At 36.9% G+C, this 25,801-nt stretch overlaps 1 protein-coding gene across 1 annotated transcript in view; it reads right to left on the bottom strand.

Annotated features, from left to right (window-relative positions):
- The window catches only part of LOC113228165 (NACHT and WD repeat domain-containing protein 2), a 37,015-nt gene extending 13,363 nt beyond the window's left edge, over positions 1–23,652 (bottom strand). The window contains exons 1-16 of the mRNA XM_026461386.1: positions 23,222–23,652; positions 22,915–23,089; positions 21,248–21,392; positions 20,437–20,534; positions 18,308–18,435; positions 10,920–11,030; positions 9,878–10,053; positions 8,646–8,800; positions 8,130–8,333; positions 7,850–7,989; positions 5,217–5,427; positions 4,335–4,504; positions 3,811–3,974; positions 3,134–3,297; positions 1,856–2,025; positions 62–281 (exon numbers count right to left, since the gene is read on the bottom strand). Of these exons, the coding sequence (XP_026317171.1) occupies positions 62–281; positions 1,856–2,025; positions 3,134–3,297; positions 3,811–3,974; positions 4,335–4,504; positions 5,217–5,427; positions 7,850–7,989; positions 8,130–8,333; positions 8,646–8,800; positions 9,878–10,053; positions 10,920–11,030; positions 18,308–18,435; positions 20,437–20,534; positions 21,248–21,392; positions 22,915–23,089; positions 23,222–23,358 (2,568 nt within the window). The 5' untranslated portion in view covers positions 23,359–23,652. The remainder of the gene's footprint in view (positions 1–61; positions 282–1,855; positions 2,026–3,133; positions 3,298–3,810; positions 3,975–4,334; positions 4,505–5,216; positions 5,428–7,849; positions 7,990–8,129; positions 8,334–8,645; positions 8,801–9,877; positions 10,054–10,919; positions 11,031–18,307; positions 18,436–20,436; positions 20,535–21,247; positions 21,393–22,914; positions 23,090–23,221) is intronic.
- Positions 23,653–25,801: the final 2,149 nt, after the last annotated feature.

The following is a 25,801-nucleotide window of genomic DNA, read 5'->3' as shown; positions in this document are numbered from 1 at the left end:
GCCAAAAAGATATTTACTCGTGGATTACTTTGGAACAATAAACTTTATTATTAATATTAACCTTCAGGGGTCCACCAGGAGTATGCAAACAGTGATGGGAAGGCAGTAACGCACAATGGTTCTTTCCCTTATCATTGCATTGTTTCAATAGTGAAGCTACGGCTGGATTGTGAGGGGCTTCAGGCAAAAGTCGTCCGACGAGTTGAGGAGCCAGCATGTCTGGATATTGGCCGAGAATTGCCCCTCCTAGCCGAAGGGCATCTGCTACCAGCATCAGTTCTCTGTAAAGCAAAGATCGATGCTTTCTAACCATTTTATGTCTACAAGCTTGGATTTCTCGAAACTAATTGGTATTATACATGTTTTTAATCTACCACACTGGCTTAATACCGTTTGAGAAATTTATATCCATCAAGTTGAACTGTATGTGCCTCGCCTTGGCGAAATTAAAGAGTAGGCTCGGTCTACATAATTTTTATTGCAAGATTTTCATTGTAGTAGTAGAAACAAAGAATAGGTAAGGAAAGAAATGGAAAGGCTGTAACAAAAAACAATGGTATAAAAAACACAGGTACAATACTATAAAACACTCCTTAACTTAAATTACATACAAATATGCTTATGGATGAAAATATCGCTAATTTGAAGGCGACCTGAAAGAAGACTCATTCACCATCATTTTGGAGTTCATTATTGCTAAACTTTGGCCTCTAAGCAAGAATATGAAAACGTATGATATTCGGGCGCCTAGTACTTCTAGCATTTCATGATAGTTATTATTATGATAGTGTTATTGCCGGAAACCTCAGAATTTGGTTCACGCAAGAAAATTAGTTCCATTCTTTGATATTTCTTGTAAATTTATCTTTTTTATATACCAATTGATATAATGAACAAGTCGTTTGTATGATGGTCACCTGTCCATAACAGATGCCGTGCCGCTCAGATCTTAAATCGCATATTCTGAGAGGCAATGCCACTGCGTCCGTCAGCCTGTGACATATAGTTGACAAGTCTCATGCGCCTGTAATTTCACAAGCAACTTTTTATTGCTTGGCGGCAAAATTAGGTCTCAATATTTACAAAATGTCTCACCAAGATAATAGTCAGCGATCATAGAATGGAAATACATAACCATGTTGTAACAAAAAACAATGGTATAAAAAACACAGGTACAATACTATAAAATACGCCTTAACTTAAATTACATACAAGTATGCTTATGGATGAATATAAAGTAGACACTTAACCCAAAAGGGCCAGTATTCGCATATATGTTGTTGCTTTATGAGTAGTTAGGATTACATGATTGAAGGACACCTCTTTTCTCTTCGGGAATTTTGTAACGAGTGACGACGGAACAAAGCAAAGTAAGAATAACGAAAAAAGAACTAGAGAATGATTCAAAATTTCAAAAGTAAGTGACCAGTAAACAGACAAAAACGTGATAAAAGGGTGGAATGACGATGAAAGAGGTCTAATCATCACAAAACTAAACAAAAGAATAACAACAAGCAACAAGCACATAGAACAATTCGTAACGTCTGGTGGTTCGTTCCATAGCTCAGTTGAGAGAGCATCTGTTACGGTATGCTTGGAGGCATTGTTTGGAATCCAGTCCAATTCAGTAGGTATTAATAATTATAAGAAACTGGTGCAGTGTGAAATTTCACAAAAAATGATTAATATCATGATCGTAAAACTTCGTGATATTTAATAAACTTAAGAATAAACAAAAATAACTTTCTTCGCTGCTCGTGTAGTCGCAAGTTCCATGCCATACCATGTAACTTATAAATCGCGCGTACAACCAATCAATGCTCAAACTTAAGAGAAAGAAGTAAAAAAGACCAACCTTACAGCGTCTTTGTTAACATGCAACTTAGCGTCCTCAAAGTCCGCCAGCACAGCCTGCAAAGGGCAGCAGTTAAGCTTTGCGTGAAGCCACTCGTAGTTGAACAGTACTTCAGCGTACAAGTCTGTGAAGCGCTTGGATCTGACAAGATGGAAGGGAAGCTCGCCAAACTGTAAGATAATATTTTATACAAACAATAATGTATCGATATTTTTTGGGATCTAAATAGCGTAACTGAACGGTAAACTATGGATTGTTTGCACAATAATTTCTCCCTGGTTTTAGCGGAGATATTTTCACGCACGTCAGAACTATATTATTATTGCGGCACTTTTTGAGATAAGTCAATGCAATTAGGGCGCGCGCATGTTTGTTCTTAAACAAAATATAAACAAGAAATTCTACGAAACTAAACGGATATCCACAAGCATTGGTACGTTGAACCAACAGTTGACTCAGATATCTTTATTGGGCGCGTTCAAATTAGCCGCTGTTAGACGCACTGCAGCAGCGCCGCAGCCGCGCGTCTGTCACTTTTTATACAATTTCTAGAAGTACTACAACTGCGCGGCGGCCACGCGACAGTCGCGCTGCAGTCACGCTCGGTTGCAGTCACGGTTAGTGAGGTGTACACGTTTATTTTTCAAATTAACCACGATGGATGAAAATCGAATTGAAGAATTTATAGAGAATGTAAAACAACACCCTGCAATATGTAGCAGTTCCGCCAGTTATTGCAATCGACTGGATAAAAGAGGCATGGGAAATTTTATGAATATTTATTTGAATTATTTATTTGTTCAAATTTGTTTTAATATATACTTTTTAATATCTGCATGTGAAGTGTGCGCCCCGAGAACTAGGCGAAAGTAATGTTTAATTCGCCAGAATCCATCGCGTAACTGAGTCGAAATATAAAACATCACTAAAAATTTAATCGTACGTCAGCAGCGCGACGTTCACGCGGCCGCCGTGCGGACGCAGCGTGGCCGCCGCGTGCCTACAGCGTTTCTAACAGCGGCTAATTTGAACGCACCCTAAAAGAGCAGAAGAAAAGGAAACAATTTTATTGCTCTTTTCTTTTTCTTCTTCCCTGAATCGTTTGCCCATTACTGAAAACTATTGGTCCCTTTATGTTCCAAATTGGAGGATATAGAGGGTCAACTCATCAATCACAGGCATAGAAGACTTGATTTCTTATTATCAGCTCATTATAAGTTAGATACTTTGAATCGGAAATGTCACCAGGTGGACTGCCTGAATGTGTATAAACTATACCTTTCTCAAGTTGTATCTTTTCATACACCCATCAGCAGAAGTAAAAACCAATGGCTGCATGGGGACCTTTCTATCAGCCACGCCTTCTCTGTCAGCCAGGTTGAAGCGATGCCGTTGAATCTCGGTGTACTTGAAAGGTTTTGGTGTGCCACCTCCCCAAATGCCTGAACGTAATTTTTTTGTAATTGTACAACAATATTTACAACAACATTGTCATATTGTAAACATTAGCCGCGCCACTGCTTCTACAAGCGTCTTAATTGAAGGCGACCTGAAAGAAGACTCATTCACCTTCATGTTGCAGTTCATTATTGCTAAACTTTGGCCTCTAAGCAAGAATATGAAAACGTATGATATTCGGGCGCCTAGTACTTCTAGCATTTCATGATAGTTATTATTGCCGGAAACCTCAGAATTTGGTTCACACAAGAAAATTAGTTCCTTTCTTTGATATTTCTTGTAAATTTATCTTTTTATATACCAATTGATAATTGATTGATTGTTTTGATGACAAGATGAACAAGTCGTTTGTATGGTGGTCACGCTTGTCCATAACAGATGCCGTGCTGCTAAGATCTTAAATCGCATAGATCAAGTCTCACGTGCCTGTAATTTCACCCGCACCTTTGCATTGCTTGGCGGCAAAATTAGGTCTCAATATTTACAAAATATCTCACCAAGATAATAGTCAGCGATCATAGAATGGAAATACATTGCCATGTTCATATTTTTGAAGTATCTCTCCCTGGCAGTGTCACGGAATTGACGATGGTACCAATTCATCACGGAGACACCGTCGGCTTCTCGCTCAGATAGGTAATTGGGGAGGTCGTTACGGATCCTGAAATGAGAAAAAAGGATCTGAAAATGCGAAAGAATCCTAGTACAAGACAAACTCAAGGTCAATCAGTACACCTAGTCTTAATCTATCTTTGTTGCAAGTCTTGCAGACTCAGTCTTAGTTTTGCTCAAATCTTGCTAGGTCGGTCGATACCAAGGCCGATTTTAGGTAACATTAAGTATATTACGAAATTTGCACGCTCTCGTTTTCAAAGAGTGTGAATCTTTTCGTCACGCAGATTTTATTTTGTTTTACCATAGCAAGTACATCTTTATAATAATTCTAATCTAGAACCAGCTGTAGGACATAATTTAAAACAGTTTCTACGGTTTAGGGACAGACTTATGGAAAAATACTTACCTAGTCCACAAAAGTGGAGGTATTCTCCTCACAGGTGGCAAGTGGTACTGATAGACATCGTCCAGTACTTTGTCGTCAAGAGAGATTAGATCTTCGAGTTCTGTCTCTGAGAGACCGCTACGGGCTGCAGTTATGTAGGCTAGGGCGTGGAATACTAGCAGACGGCCGTGCTGATAAAATTGTGATTTTGATTAGTAACGTTTTTGTGACGCCCGAAGTTTCCAAATGTTTTAATCCTAACCATCAAAAGTTTCTTGGGATCAAAAGTTTTTTACGAATATTTTAAAATTCTAATTAAAGGGATAAAAAATGTTTCTGAAAATCAATTTGTTAACATCAATTTGTTATATTTGTTCTAACTTTTGAACTACCGCTAAGGTTGCAAGCAATAATTATTGTGATTATTGCATTTGAATTACAGGTGACAGTTTAATGAAATAAACTGAGAAATATAAAATGTATTATTGACTTTTTTTTGTGAAATAACTCCTATAGCGGCGTCAAATGCCGAAAACAAATATCTATAACAAAAATTCATAGAAAAATTTCCACAACTCGATAATTTGATCTGTAGCTCAGTAGGTACAGAGCAATGCTACGATACAGCGTGGTTCAAATCCTAACGTGTCGAAGAAATTATTCTGTGTTCGTTCTTTGTATTAATGGTCATGAGAAATATGAAGTTAAGTAAGAATATTTACGTCATAAAAGAATAGCTCGATCCGTCGATAATTTGATATAGTACGATTTGTTTCGACATAGCTTACCGTCCATTGTTTACATTGTTATTAAACTCAATTCTGAAGAACTTTAAATTAGCGAAAACATTCAACTAATAATGATTAGCCAAGGAACAAACGTGAGGTTCATAAGAAAGAATACCTGTTTCTCAATTCTCTCGAACAGCATCATAATTGAGTCCATGACAGTGGAAGCTAAATGCGTATCAGTGGGTTTAGTATAACTCCTCCATCTGCAGACTTCAGCGAAGACCAGCTTAACGAAAATTGGGAGAGAGCACGACCCAATCGCGTTAGAAACCAGGCGCCATTGGTAGTTGCTTAAGTCACGAGCTGCTGATGCCATCCAGAGCCTGTAAAGAAGTATTGACATGTATCTCCTATTAGAATATGCTGATATTATGAAACTGAACTCTAGGAATATTTCAAACTTGGTTTTTTTTGGAGGGCGCATAGACTGTATAAATTAAACATAAATCATCATCTCACGTTCCATAGCAAGAGCCTTGACCTCTTTATAGTTGCTTACTTCACACACAAATTCTTCTTTATTTATTCACTATACGTTATTACTGGCTTTCGTCTTCCTTTTTCCTTCTATATTCACCTCAATTATAACGTTTATAAATTCAATACTACGTAACATATGTTCCAACATTCCCCCTTCTATTTTCCAATGTCTTCCTGACTTGACTTGACTGCCACGCAGAGGTCCCAGGTTCATTCCCGGGCCGGGAGAAATAGTTGTATGACCTACATTTATTTCTCTCGTAAGTTTGGGTGTAATTTGTGGTTGTCTATGTGTATGTCTGTGGCACACGCGACCCAGGGTTTCCCTAGTGCGGGGCTATGTTGAGTGTGTGCGTTACTTTAACGGCGATAATTTCTCGTCCATTCCCCGTATGTTTATATTGTACAACATTAAAACTTTTCCATTTTGTATATACAGGGTGGAAATTTGTAATGCCACTTGGAAGGAAAGTACGTAGAAATTTTAACTTAAAGGAAACATTCCTTTATTTTTAAAAAGAAATAATACTGCATTCAAAGATATACGAAAATTGCTTGCCACACGCGGCAATCGAACCCGCTAAAATCTTTTAAAAAATGCACCCTGTACTTTTATTAAATCTATCGATAGGGTCAATTATGAGGATGAAATCTCCTTACAAACCATCAAATCTGGAGTTATAAATTCAATGGGTCAAGTTAAAGCACTTTTACTCAAAGGTCCATCAGATTACTTGTTAATTAACGAGTTTAAGGCTGAGGCTCAGAATACGATTTGTAATACAATTCATCACAACACGTTATTAAAAGTTATACAAAATGAGTTCGTTAAAAGATTAAATTTGTGTATCCAAGAAAATGGAGCTCATTTCGAGCAACTAATTAGTTAGATTACCATTTTTTCCGTTTTATTAAAATACGCTAAGGCAGATATCATGGTTTTTTTTTCATTTAATTAAGCAATTTTGTGAGAGAGATTTTATTCTTATAATTAACCCTATCGATCGATGAAATAAAAGTGCAGGGTGCATTTTTTCAGATTAAAGCGGGTTGGATTCCCGCGTGTTGCTAGAAATTTTCGAAAATCTATGAATACAGTTTTATTTCTTTTAATACAATACAATACGATACAATATGCTTTATTTTCTCTCATTAAGGTTGTAGTTACAGTGTATGAATACATTAAAAATACAATTATTAATTACAAAAAATAAAAATAACAAATATCAAGTGCCTTAGTGAGAGCTGGAGTCTGTACTAGGTTGGGAACCTGTGTTACAGATCACCAGGCTCACTCCCTCTTAGTGTAAGAAAACGTGACATAAACTTAATACAAAAAATACAAATAAATTACAAAATAAAGCATGGGCTGTCTAGTGCAAAAATGTGTGTGTGTGCGTGTGTGCGTATGTGGGTGTGTGTGTATGTGTGTATGCTGGTGTGTGCGTGAGTGCGTGCATGCGTGCGTGCGTACATGTGTGTGTGTGTGTGTGTGTGTATGTGTGTGTGTGTGTGTGTGTGTGTGTGTAAGTGTGTGTGTGTGTGAATGCTACCTATTTCAGTAAAGTAAGTATGTTTTCAGTCGACTCGTAGTCGAGAGTGGTCAGCCAATAAGTAATAACTTTTTTACATTCCGCTCTGCACAATGGGTGAATATTAAGGATTTTGTTTAATTTATTATATACATATCCTCCTAGAAAATAAAAATGACGTTGAGCTAAGCTAGTGGAAACACTAACTGAGGGACAAACAGTATGTTTACGACGTACGGAGTACAGTTTATTAGGGTCATAGGGGATAAGAGTGTGCGTGGTCAAAGCTATTTGTAGAACAAAAAGCTGTCGTACTGAGAGGACCTTACAGGTTTTATAAAGGTCAGTGGTCGGGAATCTGTAGGGGAGACACCAGCCTACCTTGAGTATCGCGCGTTGGGTGCGTTCCAGCTTAAGAAGATGCGACTTGGCGGAGCCACCCCATGCAGAGATGCAGTAGGACGTGAGTGATTGGCAGAGGGCTAAATACACAAGTCTTACAACTTTCACATCTGCGACGTGGCGAAGACGTTTAAAAATGAAAATCAATTTACAAACATTTTAAAAAATAAGGGAATGTTTCCTTTAAGTAAAAATTTCTATCTCCAGTATTTAGAGTACTTTCCCTCCAGGTGGCATTACAAATTTCCACCCGGTATATTAATGTGGTATAATATAAAAGTAACTTTAAGAAACGTTTTTGCAGATACAAATAAATACTACAGCAGCTTACTTTAACACTTGCATTGCCAAGTCCTCTCCTAAAGCTGTCACTTCAAGGAAATTCTCTTCAGAATCAATCATCCTGCGTAGTACTTCGTATTCTTTGGATACTTCTGGATTTGCTTCCTCGCGAGCACAAGTTACAATAATCTGTGACAAATAAATCAAAATTGGAAATGTATTTTCGAATTTCATGGATCGATTGGCTTCCCGTTCAAACAGTTTATTGTTCTATACGTTTGTGAAATCATATGGTTTATATGCGGATTGTTTAATATTCACGTATTCACCTTACAGAACGGTGGTAATCTAGTCGGCAGCCAAGAAACCTTGTTATTCTCAGTTCCTATTCCTGTCAACTGGTCCACAGAGTCCAAGAACAGAAGTAATGGTTGCTGCTGAGAAGCCATGGTTAGGAGCTGCTTAAAGTGAGCTGTTAGGGGTACCAGGTCATCGGGGATAGTTTCGAATGGGAGAGCTAGGTTGTAGGAGATCTGAAATAGTAAGATAAATTTACAGTCTTTGGAGAGTACTTTTTCTTCTTCTTATAGTGTTGTTGCTTTAATGCTCTAGGACTATATTAACTTTAAGTAGTGAGTAGCCACCTTTTATTGTTGTATTGTAATATTTAAAAACTGTCCACAAACTCAAGTTTTCTTTATTTTTGACCGTATGATATCTACAAAATTATCAATCAATACACAAGTTTGAAGGACATTAGTCTCTATGGAAAATGGTACCCGTAGCGTTGTGCTTAAACGGAAACTGTTCCCCAACTAACTTATAACTATATTAGAGTGCCTTACCTGTTGACAAATTGAAATTAGTGTGGGAGTCAAAGCGCTGGAGTCAGGAGTAGTACCCAAGAATCTGACGATGTTTGTCGGACGAACATCTGCGAACCAGTCGCTCAGGCACTTTGCGGCGCTTTTTGATAATAGACTTGTTTTACCACAACCTCCTGAAAATTTAACATTGTGTATAACAAATTAGGGGACTTGACCCGACTGTTTCGTCCAACAATTTAGAACACAGACCTTTGATAGGCGTGATAATTCAAGTGTATTGAATTGTATATTGGATATGACTTGGTATTTTATTTCAAACTCAATGTAACTCCTTTGATAACATCATTACGGTACTTCTAAGTTACGACACTATTATTCTATTGTTTAAGAAAGATTTACCGCGATCATGATGTCTCTTGTAGGTAGGTAGACGATCACGGTAAAGCTGGAATACACATGGGAACGATACTGCCAATTTTCGAAAGGATTTACGAAACTTTCAGCAAAACTTTGGATATTCTTATTCACAGCCAGAAACTATGTCTACTTTTCGACTACGAACAGATCAAAGGTCGTGTCCAGAGATGTTTTTGCCGGGTTTTAACACGGCTCTTTGCTAACGCCTGTTTAAACCGGATTAAAATCCATTAACACCCATTCGAGGGCAAAAACTATTTACAACTAAATTTGTGTTGTAAATCGAGTTTTGTTCAAAGTAAATGATACTATTACAAATTTTTTATTATTATTATTTATTTGTAATTCAGACAACTTCACAGGTCCACAATTGTGTTAGTAACTCTTAGCCTACGTTAGTACTTAATAATTAACGATGATTTCATTCTTTGAGTGAGTTTCCACATCAAAGGACAATCAAATTTCTTAGATAACATCTTCAAGATTTTGAATATTGCTTTCTGATCTAGACGATTCGATTTGCCTTTCAATTAATCGCTTCGCTTGAAAATCGTATTCAAATAAATCGATACAAAAAATTGTTAGATCGTATAAACATGAACCGATTTACATAAAAATCGAATCGTGGTATTGTGGTGGGCATTGTGTGGAATTGAATCTACTTTGCCTAAAAATATTTTTTACATCGAAATTTGTAATAAGTATGGAATTATACCAAATTCTGTATTCGCCGTTTCTGCCCGCGATTTTGAGCAGAAATGAGATAAAACCCGAGCGGGTTGATTGAGATTTAACCCACTGTTCATCTCTGGTCGTGTTATAACATGCCTTACCTTCTCCATATAAAACTAAGGGTTTATCAGAGTTGTCCTTCATGTAATTCTCGATAAATTTGAGATCATCCTCTCTGCCGTGGAAGACTTTCACTGAATTGTTGCAAGCATGGAGATGTTGGAGAATTTCGGTAACAATTTGACCTTGAGCGCTGCTGTCTTCTTTGCGCATTGCCCTAAACAGAATATGGTAGTCAAGTTGTTATTTTCACTTCTTTTTCCCAAACTGTCTTGAAGGCCGGATCTGATCGTAAGATCTTGAATTGATCTCATAAAAATCGTTCGGAATTTGTAATAAATAAAACATCTTTATGATTTAATTGCCATTTCTTTTCTTTTCACAGACGCTAATCCTTTACATCTAACAAATTTTTTCAATTTTAATGTCATATAACTTACTGTCCAAAGCATTGTCCTCTCCTCTTTATTTTCTATTTCTGTACTTGACGAAATCATTAATAAGTTCAGATTTTTGTAATTAAATTTGTATTGAATTGATATTCAGTATTCAGTATTTTTTTTTTGTGAAATTACTCCACTAGTTTGTTATAATTATTAATACAAAGATCGAACACTTCGTTACATTCCTTCTATCCGGCTGGATTTGAACCGACGTGTTCTAGCAATCAAAGTCACGGAACGAACCAACGGACCTCACGAATTTTTCTATGTGCTTGTTTGTCGGATTTTTGTATTTGGTTTTCAACGACTTATTAGCCTTAGCGCCATATATGAGAAATCTATGTAATTCGTCACCCAGTTACATAGTTAGAGTGGAGATTTTTGTTTAAATTAAGAATACTTTCTAGACGATTCTAAATCGTAATGAAATTAATCGATTCAAAAAATCGCTAGATCGTTTGCAATTGAATCGATCTTCATAAAAATCAAATCGTTGCGTGCATCTAATAGCGATACCTAATTGTATCTACGTACTAACTTACAATTAGATATAATCCACTATTGTCACATTGAGAACAGGACTGACACTTTGGAAGATAATTGTAATGTTGTCTATAGGCAACTTGGTTCGGAAACTCACCTGTCCACCAGTTTTATGATATTCTTGTAGAAATGGGAAATGAAGTGATTGAGATACTCAGCGTGCGTTTCATTATCTAGGCCTTCACGGCCTATCCATTCTACTGTATACCTGGAGAATAAAATTTTATCTAGTAGGTTTTCGTTTAGTGATGGAAACAATGATCGATATTTTACGGGAAATCACTCTACAAATTTGAAATAACTTTGTAGTTTTTAAATATATATCAATAGTGATTATAGTTTACCGAAAACCTAAACAAGAATTTATCTAAATCTCCAGTAATATTGCGCAATTGTTTTTTACGACTAACTAGTCGTGCGCCTTGTGGTAAGCGACACGTCTATCTAAAAAAATTGCAGTGCCGCTCAGAGATTTAAATCGCAAAGACCTTAGGGGCACGGCCACTGCGCCCAACACCCTCAAGACATAAGTTGACAAGTCCCATGTGCCTGTAATATCACCAGCGCCCTTACACTTCCAAACCGAAACGCAGTAATGTCCACAATATTGCTTGGAGGCCGAAAAGCTCATGGTAAGTTTCAAAATAAATTTCGTAGATAAGAAGAGTCGAAGCCACGGCCACTGCTTAAAAGGCGGTAGATCTAACCATACGGCTATTTCCAATAAAATTAGACAAATATATGCGATCCTTGAAAGGGTTGTAACCCTAACTAGCCGTGAACAGGTTCACGGCAATGAAATGGGAAACTTCCGGTCCACAAAATCTATTAAAGAAGTAAAGATTAAAGAAAGGGCTGTAACAATAAAAAGGTAAATGTAAAAAAACAGGTACAACAGTATAAAACACTCCCTACACTTATTATTAACGCACTTAACCCTAAATGGGCCGAGAAACAGAATTACAGAAATAGATACATAAAGGGTGTAGACTTATAAATTATTACACATGATTAGCTTATTAACAGCTCTGACTGTTGTGGCGGTCGAGCTGGGAGTGACCGTGGTACGAAAACAAAATGAGAAAGTGAAGGAAGATGGAACAATTCAAATTTAAAATTTAAATACATGTAAAATAAAAAAAAATGATAAGATACAAGCCGAGAGAGGCGATACAAAGAGGTGAGATGACGGTGTAAGGAGGTCACACCGTCACATCCTAAATTATACAAGATCACAGCGACGCGATGCGATAGCTGCATGATGGCTATTTTGTATCCGAAATATATTTTATTATTGCAACTGACATGTTACCATATTTCCGACGACACACTTTTAAATATTGGAAATTTGTAACATTTGGTTAACAACAAACTACAGTGTTTTTAAAGAAAAAAGAGCAAGACAAGAAAAAGACAAAGTCACGTCATTAACCTTTTAAACACCGCCTAAGCAAGTTAAAACTGAAGTGAGGGGATTGAATTAATTACGTTTCAGAATTAATGACAAGGCGGGTCGTTACTTCCTTCCCATTTGCGAAAGCGAGAAGACACTCAATCGAGTGGATCGGCTTTGATGTACATTGCTGTTGTCGGGTGTAACATTGGTGGAAAATCTTATTCAGTTTTTGCTTGTAATGTCGAAGCATGGGGGAGAATGCAGTCTTAGATTTTAGCAGCCTCATGTTTTTGAGGAGGTTTGATAATTACAACTTTAGTAGCAGTAGAGCTTCTTGTGAAAGAGTCCGTCCAGGGAAGTAGCTTACCTATTTCTGCTGCCAAGTAGTATGTTAGCTTTACTGTGTTCCGGTTTTTAAGGGTAAGGGTGCTGGTAAAATTACAGGCACATGGGACTTGTCAACTTATGTCTCAGGGTGTCGGGCGCCGCTCAGATCTTTGCGATTTAAAGCTCCGAGTGACACTGGAAGTGTTATGGACAAGCTTACCATCAGACGCACGACTTGTACGTCCTGTCATTGGACATTATAAAAAAACTGGTAACAACTTTTCGAGGTTTTTCTCAAAATCAAGGTTCAACCCATTTGTCAATGAAAGACGTTCTATTGCGTCAAACCAAAACACTGCAAGTCTCAGGCAACAATCTTTCGGCTGATAACAAGGCAAAACAAGTTCATTCAAAACAAGTTCAATTAATTTTTCGATAGAAATAGCGTATTTTGCAAAGTCAATTAAAACAATGTCCAGATAGAATTCTTTAATATCTAATTAAGAAATAAGTTAAACGTATTTATTATGTTGTTAACCTGAAACATTACAAAAAAGGAATAAAATCCTTTTTATAGCATATTCTCAAACTACTGTTTGATATTACAGTGTTTTGGTTTGACACGATAGAATGTCGTTTTTATTGTTAAAATTTGAGCCGCGACAAATGTTAGTAGACTCCCGCTCCTGAGACATTTGCGTGATCTGAGAGTTTTCGCTAACACTGTACTGCATTTCGCGCGCGTAATTGTCACACCAAAAGTCTGTATTGCTCTTAGACTATGGAAACTTAAGGACATGTTACGTTAACATATATAAATCAGACGTCGTATGTATATGATGCATTTCGACGTCGAAAACATAAACATGTTATTGTCTTTGTTTAACTATTACGTGCCGGCTTAAGCCAAAAGAGATAGCATTACATTGGTCTGTGTCAAACACGGGAATCGAAAATATGTAACGTCATCGTAAATGCCAACCGTGTCCATTTCGCAGTACATGAGGTACGTGATACCGTTATCAAAGGGAAGTACATAAAATGTCAAAACAAATGTTTTTCCAAATGTACTATTGAATTATTCGCATGTATTATAATTAAATTGGACAAAAATATTGACAGTGAGAATAATTAGGTGTTAATAAAAATGCGACGCTGCAGCATTAAGGGATGTGGCTTTAGAAAAAGTGCAAATCAATCGAATGTTACATTGCACAGGCATGTGTTATTTTTTTGTCTATAAATCACACAATAGCCCAAATATTTCATGTAATTAGACTTATTTAAGTAGTTTATTTATAAATCTTGCCAAATTTTGCTTTTGTTACTTTAGATTGCCCGTTTGTTTGTATATTTTGATGATTGTTGTTAACAATTATTTTGAGTTAGTGTTGATCTTGTAAGCATACATATTATCGATATTCTATTATTAAAACAATTCACTACGAGGTTTTTATTGTTTTATTAATATTTTTATTATTTCAAGTTTTCCTACAAATGAAAAAGGAAGAAAGAATGGTTGGAAATCATAGGACTGCCGAATATAAACGTTGGATCAAAGACCATCTTCATTTGTTCGCTTTTGAAGAGTCAAATTTTATCAGAACTTTAGTACTAGAACATGATAACTTGGGTATATTAATTTTATTTAGTGAAGGAGTACTAAAAACATATTTTTCAAAATTCATCCCCTAAGAGGGCGAAAACGGATAAAAACGTTTTCATGAAAAATAATATTCCTTGAAATTACAAAGACGAAACTTTGCAATAAATATTTTACAATAAAAATGGTAAAAAAAATGGCATGACAGTTTTTCAAAAATGCGGCGAAATGGGGTAATAAAGTTTTGTATGGTAACTTTTTAACGCGTGGTGCGATTTGCTTCATACTAGGACTATTTTTCATTTGTTTAAAAATTGTACGCGGACGAAGTCATGGAGAAAAGCTAGTACCATGATAATTGTTGATTTCTGATAATTGATTTTTACAACTACTTCCATTATTTCTGTGTTAAAATTGCTTGATAGATTTCATTTGCTTAAGAAAGCCCGGGAATTAACGGGAATACTAGAATCCGCGGAAACCAGAATAGACTCGTATTTGACAGTTAGTTAAAAGACGTTACGTAAATATGTACTAAAATATAGGTTAAAGGCGTACCTCCTAAAGTAATTTTTATATGTTATTTAGTAAGTACAATTAATACTATGTAATGTTATATACCAGTAAAGTAGGTATAATTAAGTAAGAATGCGCATGTCGCCAACAAACTGCACGGTAGTGTGGTGACTTTTACTCAATAAGTTACCAGTTGTAATCTTGAAAATAAATTTTCAAAAAAAATTTAAAAATGTGTGTTGACATATATAATAATATACCACTCGAGATTAAATTATTAGACTTGTGTTTGTTTAGACATACTTTGGTTACAGGAAAGTAAAGAAACAAAAAAAAACAGTGTCAACATTCAAGCCATACATTTGCATGTCGATAATGACTTATCGATAGATTATGGTACAACACTAAAGAAATCCGCCATTTGTACTTTCAAATTTTGGTTATATGCACGTTGATTCTGTAGTTAGGCAGCTCCTTTCTTTTATTTTTTTTCCATCCTCTTAGGTATTGTTGCGTACCGTGTTATGTCAAAATAATTTGTAAAGTAAACCTAGCATGTCAAATATGTATGTGATATAACCAGTCTTCGGCATACCAGGATGGTAACTTCTTTGAGGAAATCCTTGCCCTAGAAATGGACTGTTGATAATATTTTTATATGCATAGATATTAAGAGATAGTGAAAGCTCTCCTGTGAACCATTTTGTAATAAACAAAATTTTGACCCTGACATCTATTGATATTGGAAATGAAACTATTTTTGACTGTGTGTCCTGTAAATCCGGAAAAATAGTTTCACTTCCTATGTGTAACAATCGCGAAAACCTAAGAACTAGATATCTATTGATATTGCCTAGCTGCCTCCGTGGCCGAACGTTTACCACGCCGGACTGGCACGCAGAGGTCGCAGGTTCGATTCCCGGGCCGGGAGAGACATTTGTATGGCCTACATTTATTTCTCTCGTGAGTTTTTGTGTAATTTGTGGTTGTTTATGTGTGTGTCCATGACACCCGCGACAAAGGGTTTCCCAAGTGCGGGGCTATGTTGAGTGTGCGCGTTATTATTATTATTATTATAATTATTTAGGTTAGTTTACTGTCTAAAGTTTCTTTCAATGGATTTTAGTAGAAGCAAGAGGATTGCTAATTTCCATACCACAGTTCGTAGCTCGGAAAAGATCAAAATTCCGTCTTGTGCCTAGATAGCGCTGCTCAACTGCCTCCTTGATTTACTGCCTCCGTGGCCGAACGGTTACCATGCCGGACTGCCACGCAGAGGTCCCAGGTTCGATTCCCGGGCCGGGAGAAATGTTTGTATGGCTTACATTTATTTCTCTCGTGAGTTTGGGTGTAATTTGTGGTTGTCTATGTGTGTGTCCATGGCACCCGCGACACAGGGTTTCCCTAGTGCGGGGCTATGTTGAGTGTGTGCGTTATTTATTTATTATTTATTTAATAGCCTAGAAGTGGTTTATATTATGTACGAGTAAATGGCCGCGGATAGCAATTAATTCACCTTTAATATGAAATATAAGAAACTAGTTTTTTCCTTGTAATATTATTCAAATATTGATAATGAGCACAAATTATTTTCTGAAATTTGACATACAGTGTGTAATCGCTTTAGTTTTCCTACTGTAAGGGGTAACAATAAGTTAACAGATAACAAAACTGCTATAAATAAAAGAATAAATCTATCTTTTAATTGAATAAAAATGGTGTAATGGCATAGTCAATTATTATAATTTTGTTTAAAAAACATTTCATTAAATTTGACCAACTTCTGAAGTCCCGATTTTTTCGTCCCATACAATGAAATGATCCTTACATGAAACCAAGTCGATCTACACTAAAAAAATTTACAATTTGATTAATTTTTATGGACAACGCACACTTGACCAAATAATTGACTATGCCATTATATATATTTCTATTCAATTAAAAGATAGTTTTATTACTTTATTTGTGTCAGTTTTGTCATCTATTAACTGTTACCTCTTACAGTAGAAAAACTAAAGCCTCTCTAGCGTTTAAAGTAAAATTTTGGATATTTCTAGTTTTCTTTTTAAAACGTTATTGATGTCGATTTATTCATTAGGTAACATAATTTCGATATTAGTTTAATGCTTTTTGATATCTCTTATGTATTATGTATGGAATGATCACCTGGGCACACTTAACGACTGCACCCAGTATACACGTGTCAACAGATGCAGTGTGTAGCAGTGTGTGTTACAAATTATTTATATATTAACGCTTCCTAATATGAGTAAATGGTGCCAATCCTAAACGGAATAAAAGAAAAGCACTATCCATAAAAATCTGTGCAATAAGCGCCATCTAGTTGATTTGTTTGTTATCACTAAAAATTACAGTAGCTCTTATAAATGGCAGCTTGTCAATGTAAAACAAATTAGTTACAGATGGTGCTCGTCACGACATCTGGTGTACCAATAACAACTAAATACCCGACTACGCCGTCTTATGCGATAAGTAGTCCTATTGGTTCATGACAAACCTTTTTTGGAAGCTTTAGCTTTCATAGACACATTTAAATTATTATAACTATAAACTACGTTCTAATAATAATAGGTACTATCGTGGGGGATAACAATAAGTATTACGTAGTATTGTTAAAAGGCGCGTAGCACTAAATCAAATTTTACAGGAGAGGGATTTAATATGATTACCTTGTTATTTCAATGGCTACGACTATGATTTTTGCACAGTAAGAATTAAATTATGTTGTTTACGGACTCATAATAGTAGATTCTTGTAAATCATATAATAGAAACTTATAAATCCAATGCCCGACGTTATGTTTCATTTATTTGGCTATCCAACGGAGTGATTCAACAAGGTCAAGAAATAAACCGCCTTGCCGGCGCCGCACTCATTGTATCAGGATGGTTTGTTGATCAAGAATAAATAATTATTATTGCCTAAAAGAAATATACGTTTCTGCAAACTTGTATTAACAAGCTGCAGTGGTAAAAGCCTTATTATTATTTGATTTTTAATTCGGGACTTAATCATGTACAAAACATATTTTAATTATCTCGACCTTTCGGACATATTGCAACGTTCGTGGTCTCGAAGGGACTGAAGAAGCGAGTGTCAGCAAAGAACACATCGTGGCTGTTAGGAACCGTCAGCTCAATAAATACAATAAATTCCAGTAAATACTGGAACCAGGACCAAACCTCTGGATTGAGCTTCATAATACCAAGATCTTTTCTATAGAACGTCAACACTGTAGTAGAATCGTACGTGAAGCTATTGAAATTAAAAAACATCGTAATTTCAACTGAGAAGACGGTTTTAAGCTTTCATCGTCATGGGATCAATTATCAGCAAAAGTAGTGCACAAATAAATAATGAAGACCAAGTAGTTAAAAAAACTCGCACGGCTAGAAGATGCTGACACCCGCCTCTTCAGTCCCTTCGAGACCGTGGACCTTGCAATACGTGCGAAACGTCGAGTTAATTAAAATATATTTTATACATGATTAAGTCCCGAATTAAAAATCAAATAATGTGTGAAAATCGTGGAAGTTTAAATCAAAGTAACGCCTTACTATGTTGAATGCGCTTACTAAGTTTGCGACCCACAGGCTGCTTAATTTCGTACAAATAAACATACTTTTGTATATTGGTAGTCTCAATTTTCTCCGGTAACCTCACATCCCGAAGATCAGCTAATAGCTTAGAGGCTTCAGTGTCAAGACTTCTATTGAGGATGTCCACGAAATTGCTGGCCTTTTTCAGGTTCTGAAAGCAAAAAGGAAACAATCGGAAATAATAAATATTAGACAATATCACAAACGTTGCTCTGATCTCAAAGTAATTAAAGCATTTGTGTTATGGAAATCAGTAAAATTTTAGTAACAGTAGAGCTCCTTATGAATGAGTTCGTCTAGGGAAGTACTAAATGCAACAAGGAAGCTTGGCATCCAGGGTGAGGAATCAATAACGACTCGACTTACACGGAGCGGCAAACAATGGTACCTAGTACACTTATGCTCATAACCTGATGAAAATTGTTTGGTTTTGTAATCCAGATACCGTAAAAATCTCTGCTGAATTGCCTCCAACCGAGACCTATAGGTTTCATAGCATGAATTCCAGACTTATTTGTGATTTGTGAAGCGTACTCAAGGTGACTCCGTACGAAAGGGCAATAAAGAATCTTAAGGCATTTGATATTATTGAACGTCGCCGATGTCCGAATAAATCCAAGTCCCTTTGATGCCTTACTTACTACACAGTCAATATGCCTGTCAAAAAGTAGTTTGTCGTCATGGAGTACACCCTAGTCCCTAATCTCCCTGACTCTCAATATGTTGGTGCCATGTCATTTGTAACCAGTGCCTATAGTTCATGTTTTTATGGCAGATTTGTCCCTTGAACGTTATAACTTAGGCCTTTTCAAGGCGAGAATGAATAGGCATTATTTAGGTGTGTATGTTCCATCGTCGACCTCATCGTCACTTTGCATCAGATGAGATGGATGTCAAATGCGCACTTACATTTTATTTTTAAAAAGTATTAACACTTTACCTATTTCTGCCGCCAAGCAGTAATATGAGCGTTACTGCGTTCCAGTTTGGAAGGGTAAGGGTGCTGGTAAAATTACAGGCACATGGAACTTGTCAACTTATGTCTCAAGGTGACGGGCGCAAGTAACAGTGCCCCTAAGATCTTTGCGATTTAAAGCTCTGAATGGCATTGCAACTGTTATGGACAGGTGTGTCGCTTACCACTAGGCGTACGACTTGTCCGTCCCGTCACTTGGTATTGTAAAAAAATCGGAAACAACGACTGTGTCACAAATAGCCAGACACGAGAAAATTATAGGAAAGTTGGTTTTTCAGTTTGACCCGACCGGGGATCAAACCTCAAAGATGGGGACACCATTAACAACTGTGTGCAAGTGAGTGATTTGCACACAGTTGTTCATGGTCATCATGGATCACGAAGATCGTCAATGTCATCGTAGGAATGAATCATCGAGTACATAACCAGAAATAGAGACGAAATAATCCATCCATGGCAACGCATCAGGTAGATGGGCCCTATATTACTTTTAAATAACAACCCTCGTTTGTGCTGAAATCACAAATTACAAAACTGAAATATTACAGCGCTAACAAGTGACCTGCGTATATTCCAAAAATATTCTGTATTTATTGTAATAAAGACAATATCTCTAACAATGGGGCCTGTTCCATTGGTGTGGGAAAAACATCTACAACATCTAATTACAAAACAAACGGAATCACATTTCATCGACAATTAAATATTAAATATGTAATTTTGCGATTTTCGTCCATTACCGCAAAACTAAAGTTAAACTGGTCGATTTGAAGTGAAAGAATTGACAACACGCGTCAATTGTTTCGAATTCGTGCTTGCCAATCGGAGCGTAGTTGTCACCGTAATGATTTGGCAGAATAGTTTTCAAACAAATTAATGACATTTCGTCTCTTTTTCTGGTTATATACTCGATGGAATGAATATACAAATTTAAACATTATCCTTGAATAATTATGTGTCGATGGAACAAAAAACCGTGTACCTCCTTTAAAATATTCGCAATACTTTGGCCTTCTATGTTACCCAACATATTTCTTCGTCTACGGGTCACATTACCTTAATCGTCGCAATCTTTCAAATTGGGCGTCAGTTTTTTTCACTTATTGGCTGGATCTTTCAGTTGTATCGAAATTGAGACTTTATGCGATAAGACATAAGCGTCCTGGGTTAGCTAACCTGAAGATTGATGTTGTTGATGTACCGCACGTAGGCCAGGCAATGGTTCTTAGTGTTTTTCACGTTGAGGACGCCGTTGATGACTTCCCTTTCCGTAACTGGAATTAATAGATATAACGGTGCGTTATTAAAATAATTGATTACTGACTATGGAGGTAAGGAGTACTTCGTTAGTTTATTCTAGTGTTGCTTTGTTTCTTTTCTGTTTCGTTGTTGTGAAATCATTTTTAATCTCGATTTTCTATTATCAACTGCCTCCATGGCCGAACGGTTACCATGCTGCTCTGCCACGTAGAGGTCCCAGGTTCGATTCCCGGGCCGGGAGAAGTATTTGTATGGCCTAGATTTATTTACCTCGTAAGTTTGGGTGAAATTTGTGGTTGTCTATGTGTCTTGTATGTGGTTGTATGTGTGTCTCCATGGCACCCGTAACACAGGGTTTCCCTAGGGTGTGTTATTTGTTAATTTATTTATTGTGTGGCTTTAAGATATACAAGTTTATTTCACAATTCACGCTAAATAAAACTTCAAAAGACTTTTTAACATTTACGTCAGACGCACGACTTGTTCGTCCCGTTACCTACTTGGTTTCATAAAATAAAATACAAAAAATCCAACCCCATTTTGAGTATGATAATTGACCATGATTGTAATATTACCTTCAACCCTTGTAAGTTCCACCACTGAGCACAGATCTCTTCCTACGAGAGGGTCATAGTCTGCTAAGCTTCTCCAAATACGGTTTAGAAACATCACGCCACATTTTCAAACGGTTTAGAGAATTTTTGCCTATAAACTGAATTTCACCAACCTGACATAAAATAGTTATGCATGGCGTCCTTGTCCATTTTTCCAGTGTTGTACAGTTGTAGTGCGGATTTACGGAACAGTTTCTGCATCTTTGCTAGTGTGTCCCACCAGACCGCCTGGTCTTCAGCTTGGAGTTTGGGGACTCTCTGAAAATATTTTTAATAGATGTCAAACATAGGGCAATCATTTGATCTAAGTACAACTAAATATTATATAATATTTCACCTTTCGACATTGAAATGAATCTATTCAAAAACTCGTTATCGTATACAATTCAAACGATTTCATAAAAATTGAATCGTATTGTGCTTCCCTAGTAAATGAGAATCCACATAATGGCAAGGTGGGTATTGAGTAGAGTTACCCCTTTTTCGTCTAAAAATGAGTTTTTACATCGAAGTTTCTAAGAAGTATGGAATTATACCAAATTCCGTATTATTTTACGCGTAATGTGCTTATGGGCAGAAATTAGTTAAAATGAGTTAAAAAACATCTATGGGTAAAAACCCGGTTACATGCCGAGCGGTTTGATGGGGTTTTAACCCACAGCCCATCTCTGTTGATAAATGTTTCTAGAGCTTTTCGGTGATAGGCAGCGAGACAATTTTTTTTAAATAAATAAGTGACAGAAGTTTACCGGTTGCCGTCTTTATTTGCATGACGCAATTCCAGCAAATTTTGTTGTATTGATATCATTGTATCAGTCACGCAAAGTCGCATTTGAAATTGAAATGTTTTTTCTATGAATTTCCAGTACTCCAGCATTATTGTTATATCTTCATCATAACGCATTTCCGTGCGTACCAAAAAGGGCATAAAAAAATTCACGATACGAAATGTAACATTGCGTTGCGAATTTTATAGCAAACATTGCCGTGATTATTTATACCACCATTGTTTTAGACACGCAAATTCGAAGTTGAAATAGAGTTATTTTTCCGCATTTCCCTCTAACATGCGAGTTTTTCTCTTATACCATGTCATCGAGTATATAACCAGAAATAGAGACGAAATAAGGACAATACATTCCTGGTAAGTCATCAGTGATACATCAGTTATAAATATCAACTCTCGTTTGCACTGAAATATAGACAGCGCCAATAACTGACATGTGTGTACGTCTCCGTATATTCCAAAAATATTTTGTATTTATTGTAATAAAGATAATATCTCTAACAATGGCGTGCTATTCCATTTGGGCGGTGTGTGGAAAAACAGCAAAACATCTTATTACAAAACAAACGGAATCAAATTTCATCGGTAATTAAATATTAAATAGGTATGTAATTTTGCAATTTTCGTCCATTATAGCAAAGCTCATGCTAACTGATCGATTTGAAGTGAAACAATTGACGACACCCATTGTCATTGTTTTGAATTCGGGCAGAATAGTTTTAAACATATTAAATGACATTTCGTATCTATTTCTTATTTTATACTCGATGTGCCATGTACATAATTCTTTTTTTATCAAATACTTATAGCAAATTGTATAGCAAATGTTATGGTATGGACAATATAGCTTTAATTATCCAAAATCAAATTTGAAATACAGTTTTTGTCATGTAATTTTTGTCCACCATGAGCGTACTTTTGATACACTCTCAATATTATATTAAAGTAGAAACCGTTATAATGAATAGGCATATGAAGTAAAACCACACTTGCCTTGTTATTGAAATTAATCAAAATGGAAGATATAGGCTGCAATACAGACACCGGAGGTACAGCGTTCGAATCCTTTTTATACCAGGTGTCCAGAAGTATGACATCGACGCCTCCAGCTGCCAGTTCATCACGGAGCATCTGCAGCTCTGACGATAGGACGTATGTCGGTATTGGTCTGGAAAAAGGAAAAATTATACGAGATTGCCAACTATAGATAATATGAATCATATAAAATGTCGAAAATGTAAACAAAGCATACATAGTATTGCATCTCTACACTTGAAATTTGATGACGATTATGGCATACCTGTATCCATATTTTTGGCCCAAGAACACCACGAAGTTCGGACCCATGGACAGCCGCTGGCAATTCTTGATTTCCCGCATACAAAGTTCTGTGGTCATGTGATCGTCGGTGGCCTCATCTCGGACGCCCCAGCGCATGTCTACTACCTGTGGACAAACATTTTTATTGAGATTGTGTATCAGTAGCTCGAAAAGTGAATATCTCAAAAGAGAAAACGGGTTCTAGCCGAGTCGGTGGAGATCGCAAGCTAGTTCACCTGTCAAATACAAATATTAAGTACTGATGCACAAAAGCTGTTTATCTTAATAAAAATGTCTACGTGTTATTGAAAATATCCACCAAAGAGGTAGTTGTCCCGTTGATTCGATCATTATCGTTGTGAAGTAGCATTGTTTGTCCGTAAGCAATCAACATGTTTTGAATTTAATAAAAGTCCCTGTCGCCAATATAACCTGATCCTCACTCAACCTAATGCGATTAACACACTGCACCGTGCCCCGCGACATAGATACTCGTAAGTTTACTAACATTCGAATTGTTTTATCGTTTGTATCATTACTTCATTACTAACATTTTATAAACATGGATGGATGTATCTCACACATTCACGCCCTTGTTAGCGCTTTGCCTCCGAGACTGTTCTATGTAATCGAACACCTTTAACGTTAGCGTTTGGCGGTACGCGTCAGCGAACCTCTGTACTTTAATGCATTTCAGTAAGTAGATACAGATCGAACGTATTTATAACATTAACATTTAACATAACATAATTTTAATTATTTTGGGCAACAAAGTTTCCACAATCAACAACAACAATCACCACTACCCCGAACAAACACTTTTAAAAATAAACTAAAACAATTTCTCATCAATAAAACTTAAGTATACAAGAAATCCTAACTGAAAAATAAAGTCACAACTGACGTAAATCTCTAGTCGATCTCATTAATTTTAATTATTTACGTTTATAGTATAATAATTTAATCATTATTATTTATATCTCTTCACTACACCCTGACTGGGTAATGCACCATGCAAAATTTTATTTAATACTTTTACATGTGCAATATGGAAATAAATTAATATAAGTGTCGTTTAAACGATATTTTGTCGAACAAAACAATCAGGCGTTTCTGGTAGGAAATTAGGCGTTTCCGCGGCTAGATTATCGGACAAAATAGTCAGGCGTTTCGTTGTTCAAAATTGAGTGATAATGATATGGATGTAGATTATTATACTATACCTCGATTGGCGTGCTCTAGCTGGCTATTTAATGGAGGTTTCTAGCTAAATAATATTCCATTGATACGATAAGAAGACCTCGATTGACCATTTTCTTAATTAATTAATAGTTGTTCCTATCTACCGACCCGAGAGATAAGGTTTTCCGGTGAGACTACGGACTCGACGGCAAGAGCAGTGTACGGCGGGAGTCCGGACCAAGACCTCCGCCAGTGATACGCCTTCATGGGGTTTGTGGTTAGCTGCAAGGTCGAACACGTTCATCTGCCCCAGTGATGTGTGGCCGGTGCGTTCGTCTCGCGCGTAGCTAGCGCGTCTTAGTAGCGGTTTGGACGACTAAGGCGAGGAGACGTACGGGACACGTGAATTGCCCTTTAAGTCGGAAGCAATGTCCGGACATTGTCGCACCTGGCATCTCCGGCATTAGCCCGGAGAGCTAGTAGAGTGTCCTCCGATCCCTCCAGCCGCTTAGGTTACAGGAGGTTCCACCACTAAAGAGGAGATTTGGTAGTGGACTTTAAAGTCAAAGACTTAGTGGTGGCAACCGTTAGTTGCGCAAAGCACAACGGGAAGTGAGCGTGCCTACAGCTCCGGTAATTGTCTGGAAAATAGGAAGGGTACCGCGCGTGCACCCCGGACGGCTCACCCAAGGCAGCCTTTTGAGATCCGGATGAAGTCCGTGCAAACGGGCTGATCTGGGGTCAGGACCTGACTGAGTAAGTCCCTGTGTGAGCTTGCTTGCACAGGTTAAAGTGCCCTTCCCGTATAACCTAAAGGTTGATAGGGTGGGTCACTATAAACAGAACTTAAGTAGAAAAGATATGGGATTGTACCTATCTACTGACGCGATGATCGACGACGACTACGACATGATCGTCTGCCCCGGTAATGTGTGGCCGGAGCGTCCACGTCCGTCTCGTGCGCATCTAGCACGTCTTAGTAGTTGGGGGACATGGTGACACTTAGGGACACGTGAGTTACCCTTTAAAACTATAGTGAAACAAAAACTTTATACTAAAGGCAAAAATCCGTGATATTGAAGCGTTAAGCTCTTGCAGGTTTATTATTCAAATAATTATCCTTTTAAAATGATTTATTTACCTGCTTACTTTAACCTACTTTATATAGGCGTCACCCAAGGCAGGCTACTGAGCCCAAATTTATTCTACATTCACATCCTACCAGTCACGCTTAGTTACAGCCATATTTATTCATCATATATAATGTTAACTATAACCCGGTATAGAAAACCGGGTTATAGTTAACATTACTAGTAACAAAACGCACGTGGCTTCCGCCGACCGAAATAGCCCGACGGGGGAAGCGAGTGCTTTTTGT

This window comes from Hyposmocoma kahamanoa, unplaced genomic scaffold, assembly GCF_003589595.1.
Source record: "Hyposmocoma kahamanoa isolate Upper Pololo Valley unplaced genomic scaffold, ASM358959v1 224, whole genome shotgun sequence".
Classification (NCBI taxonomy): domain Eukaryota; kingdom Metazoa; phylum Arthropoda; class Insecta; order Lepidoptera; family Cosmopterigidae; genus Hyposmocoma; species Hyposmocoma kahamanoa.
This window is presented reverse-complemented; position numbering and strand designations above follow the sequence as displayed.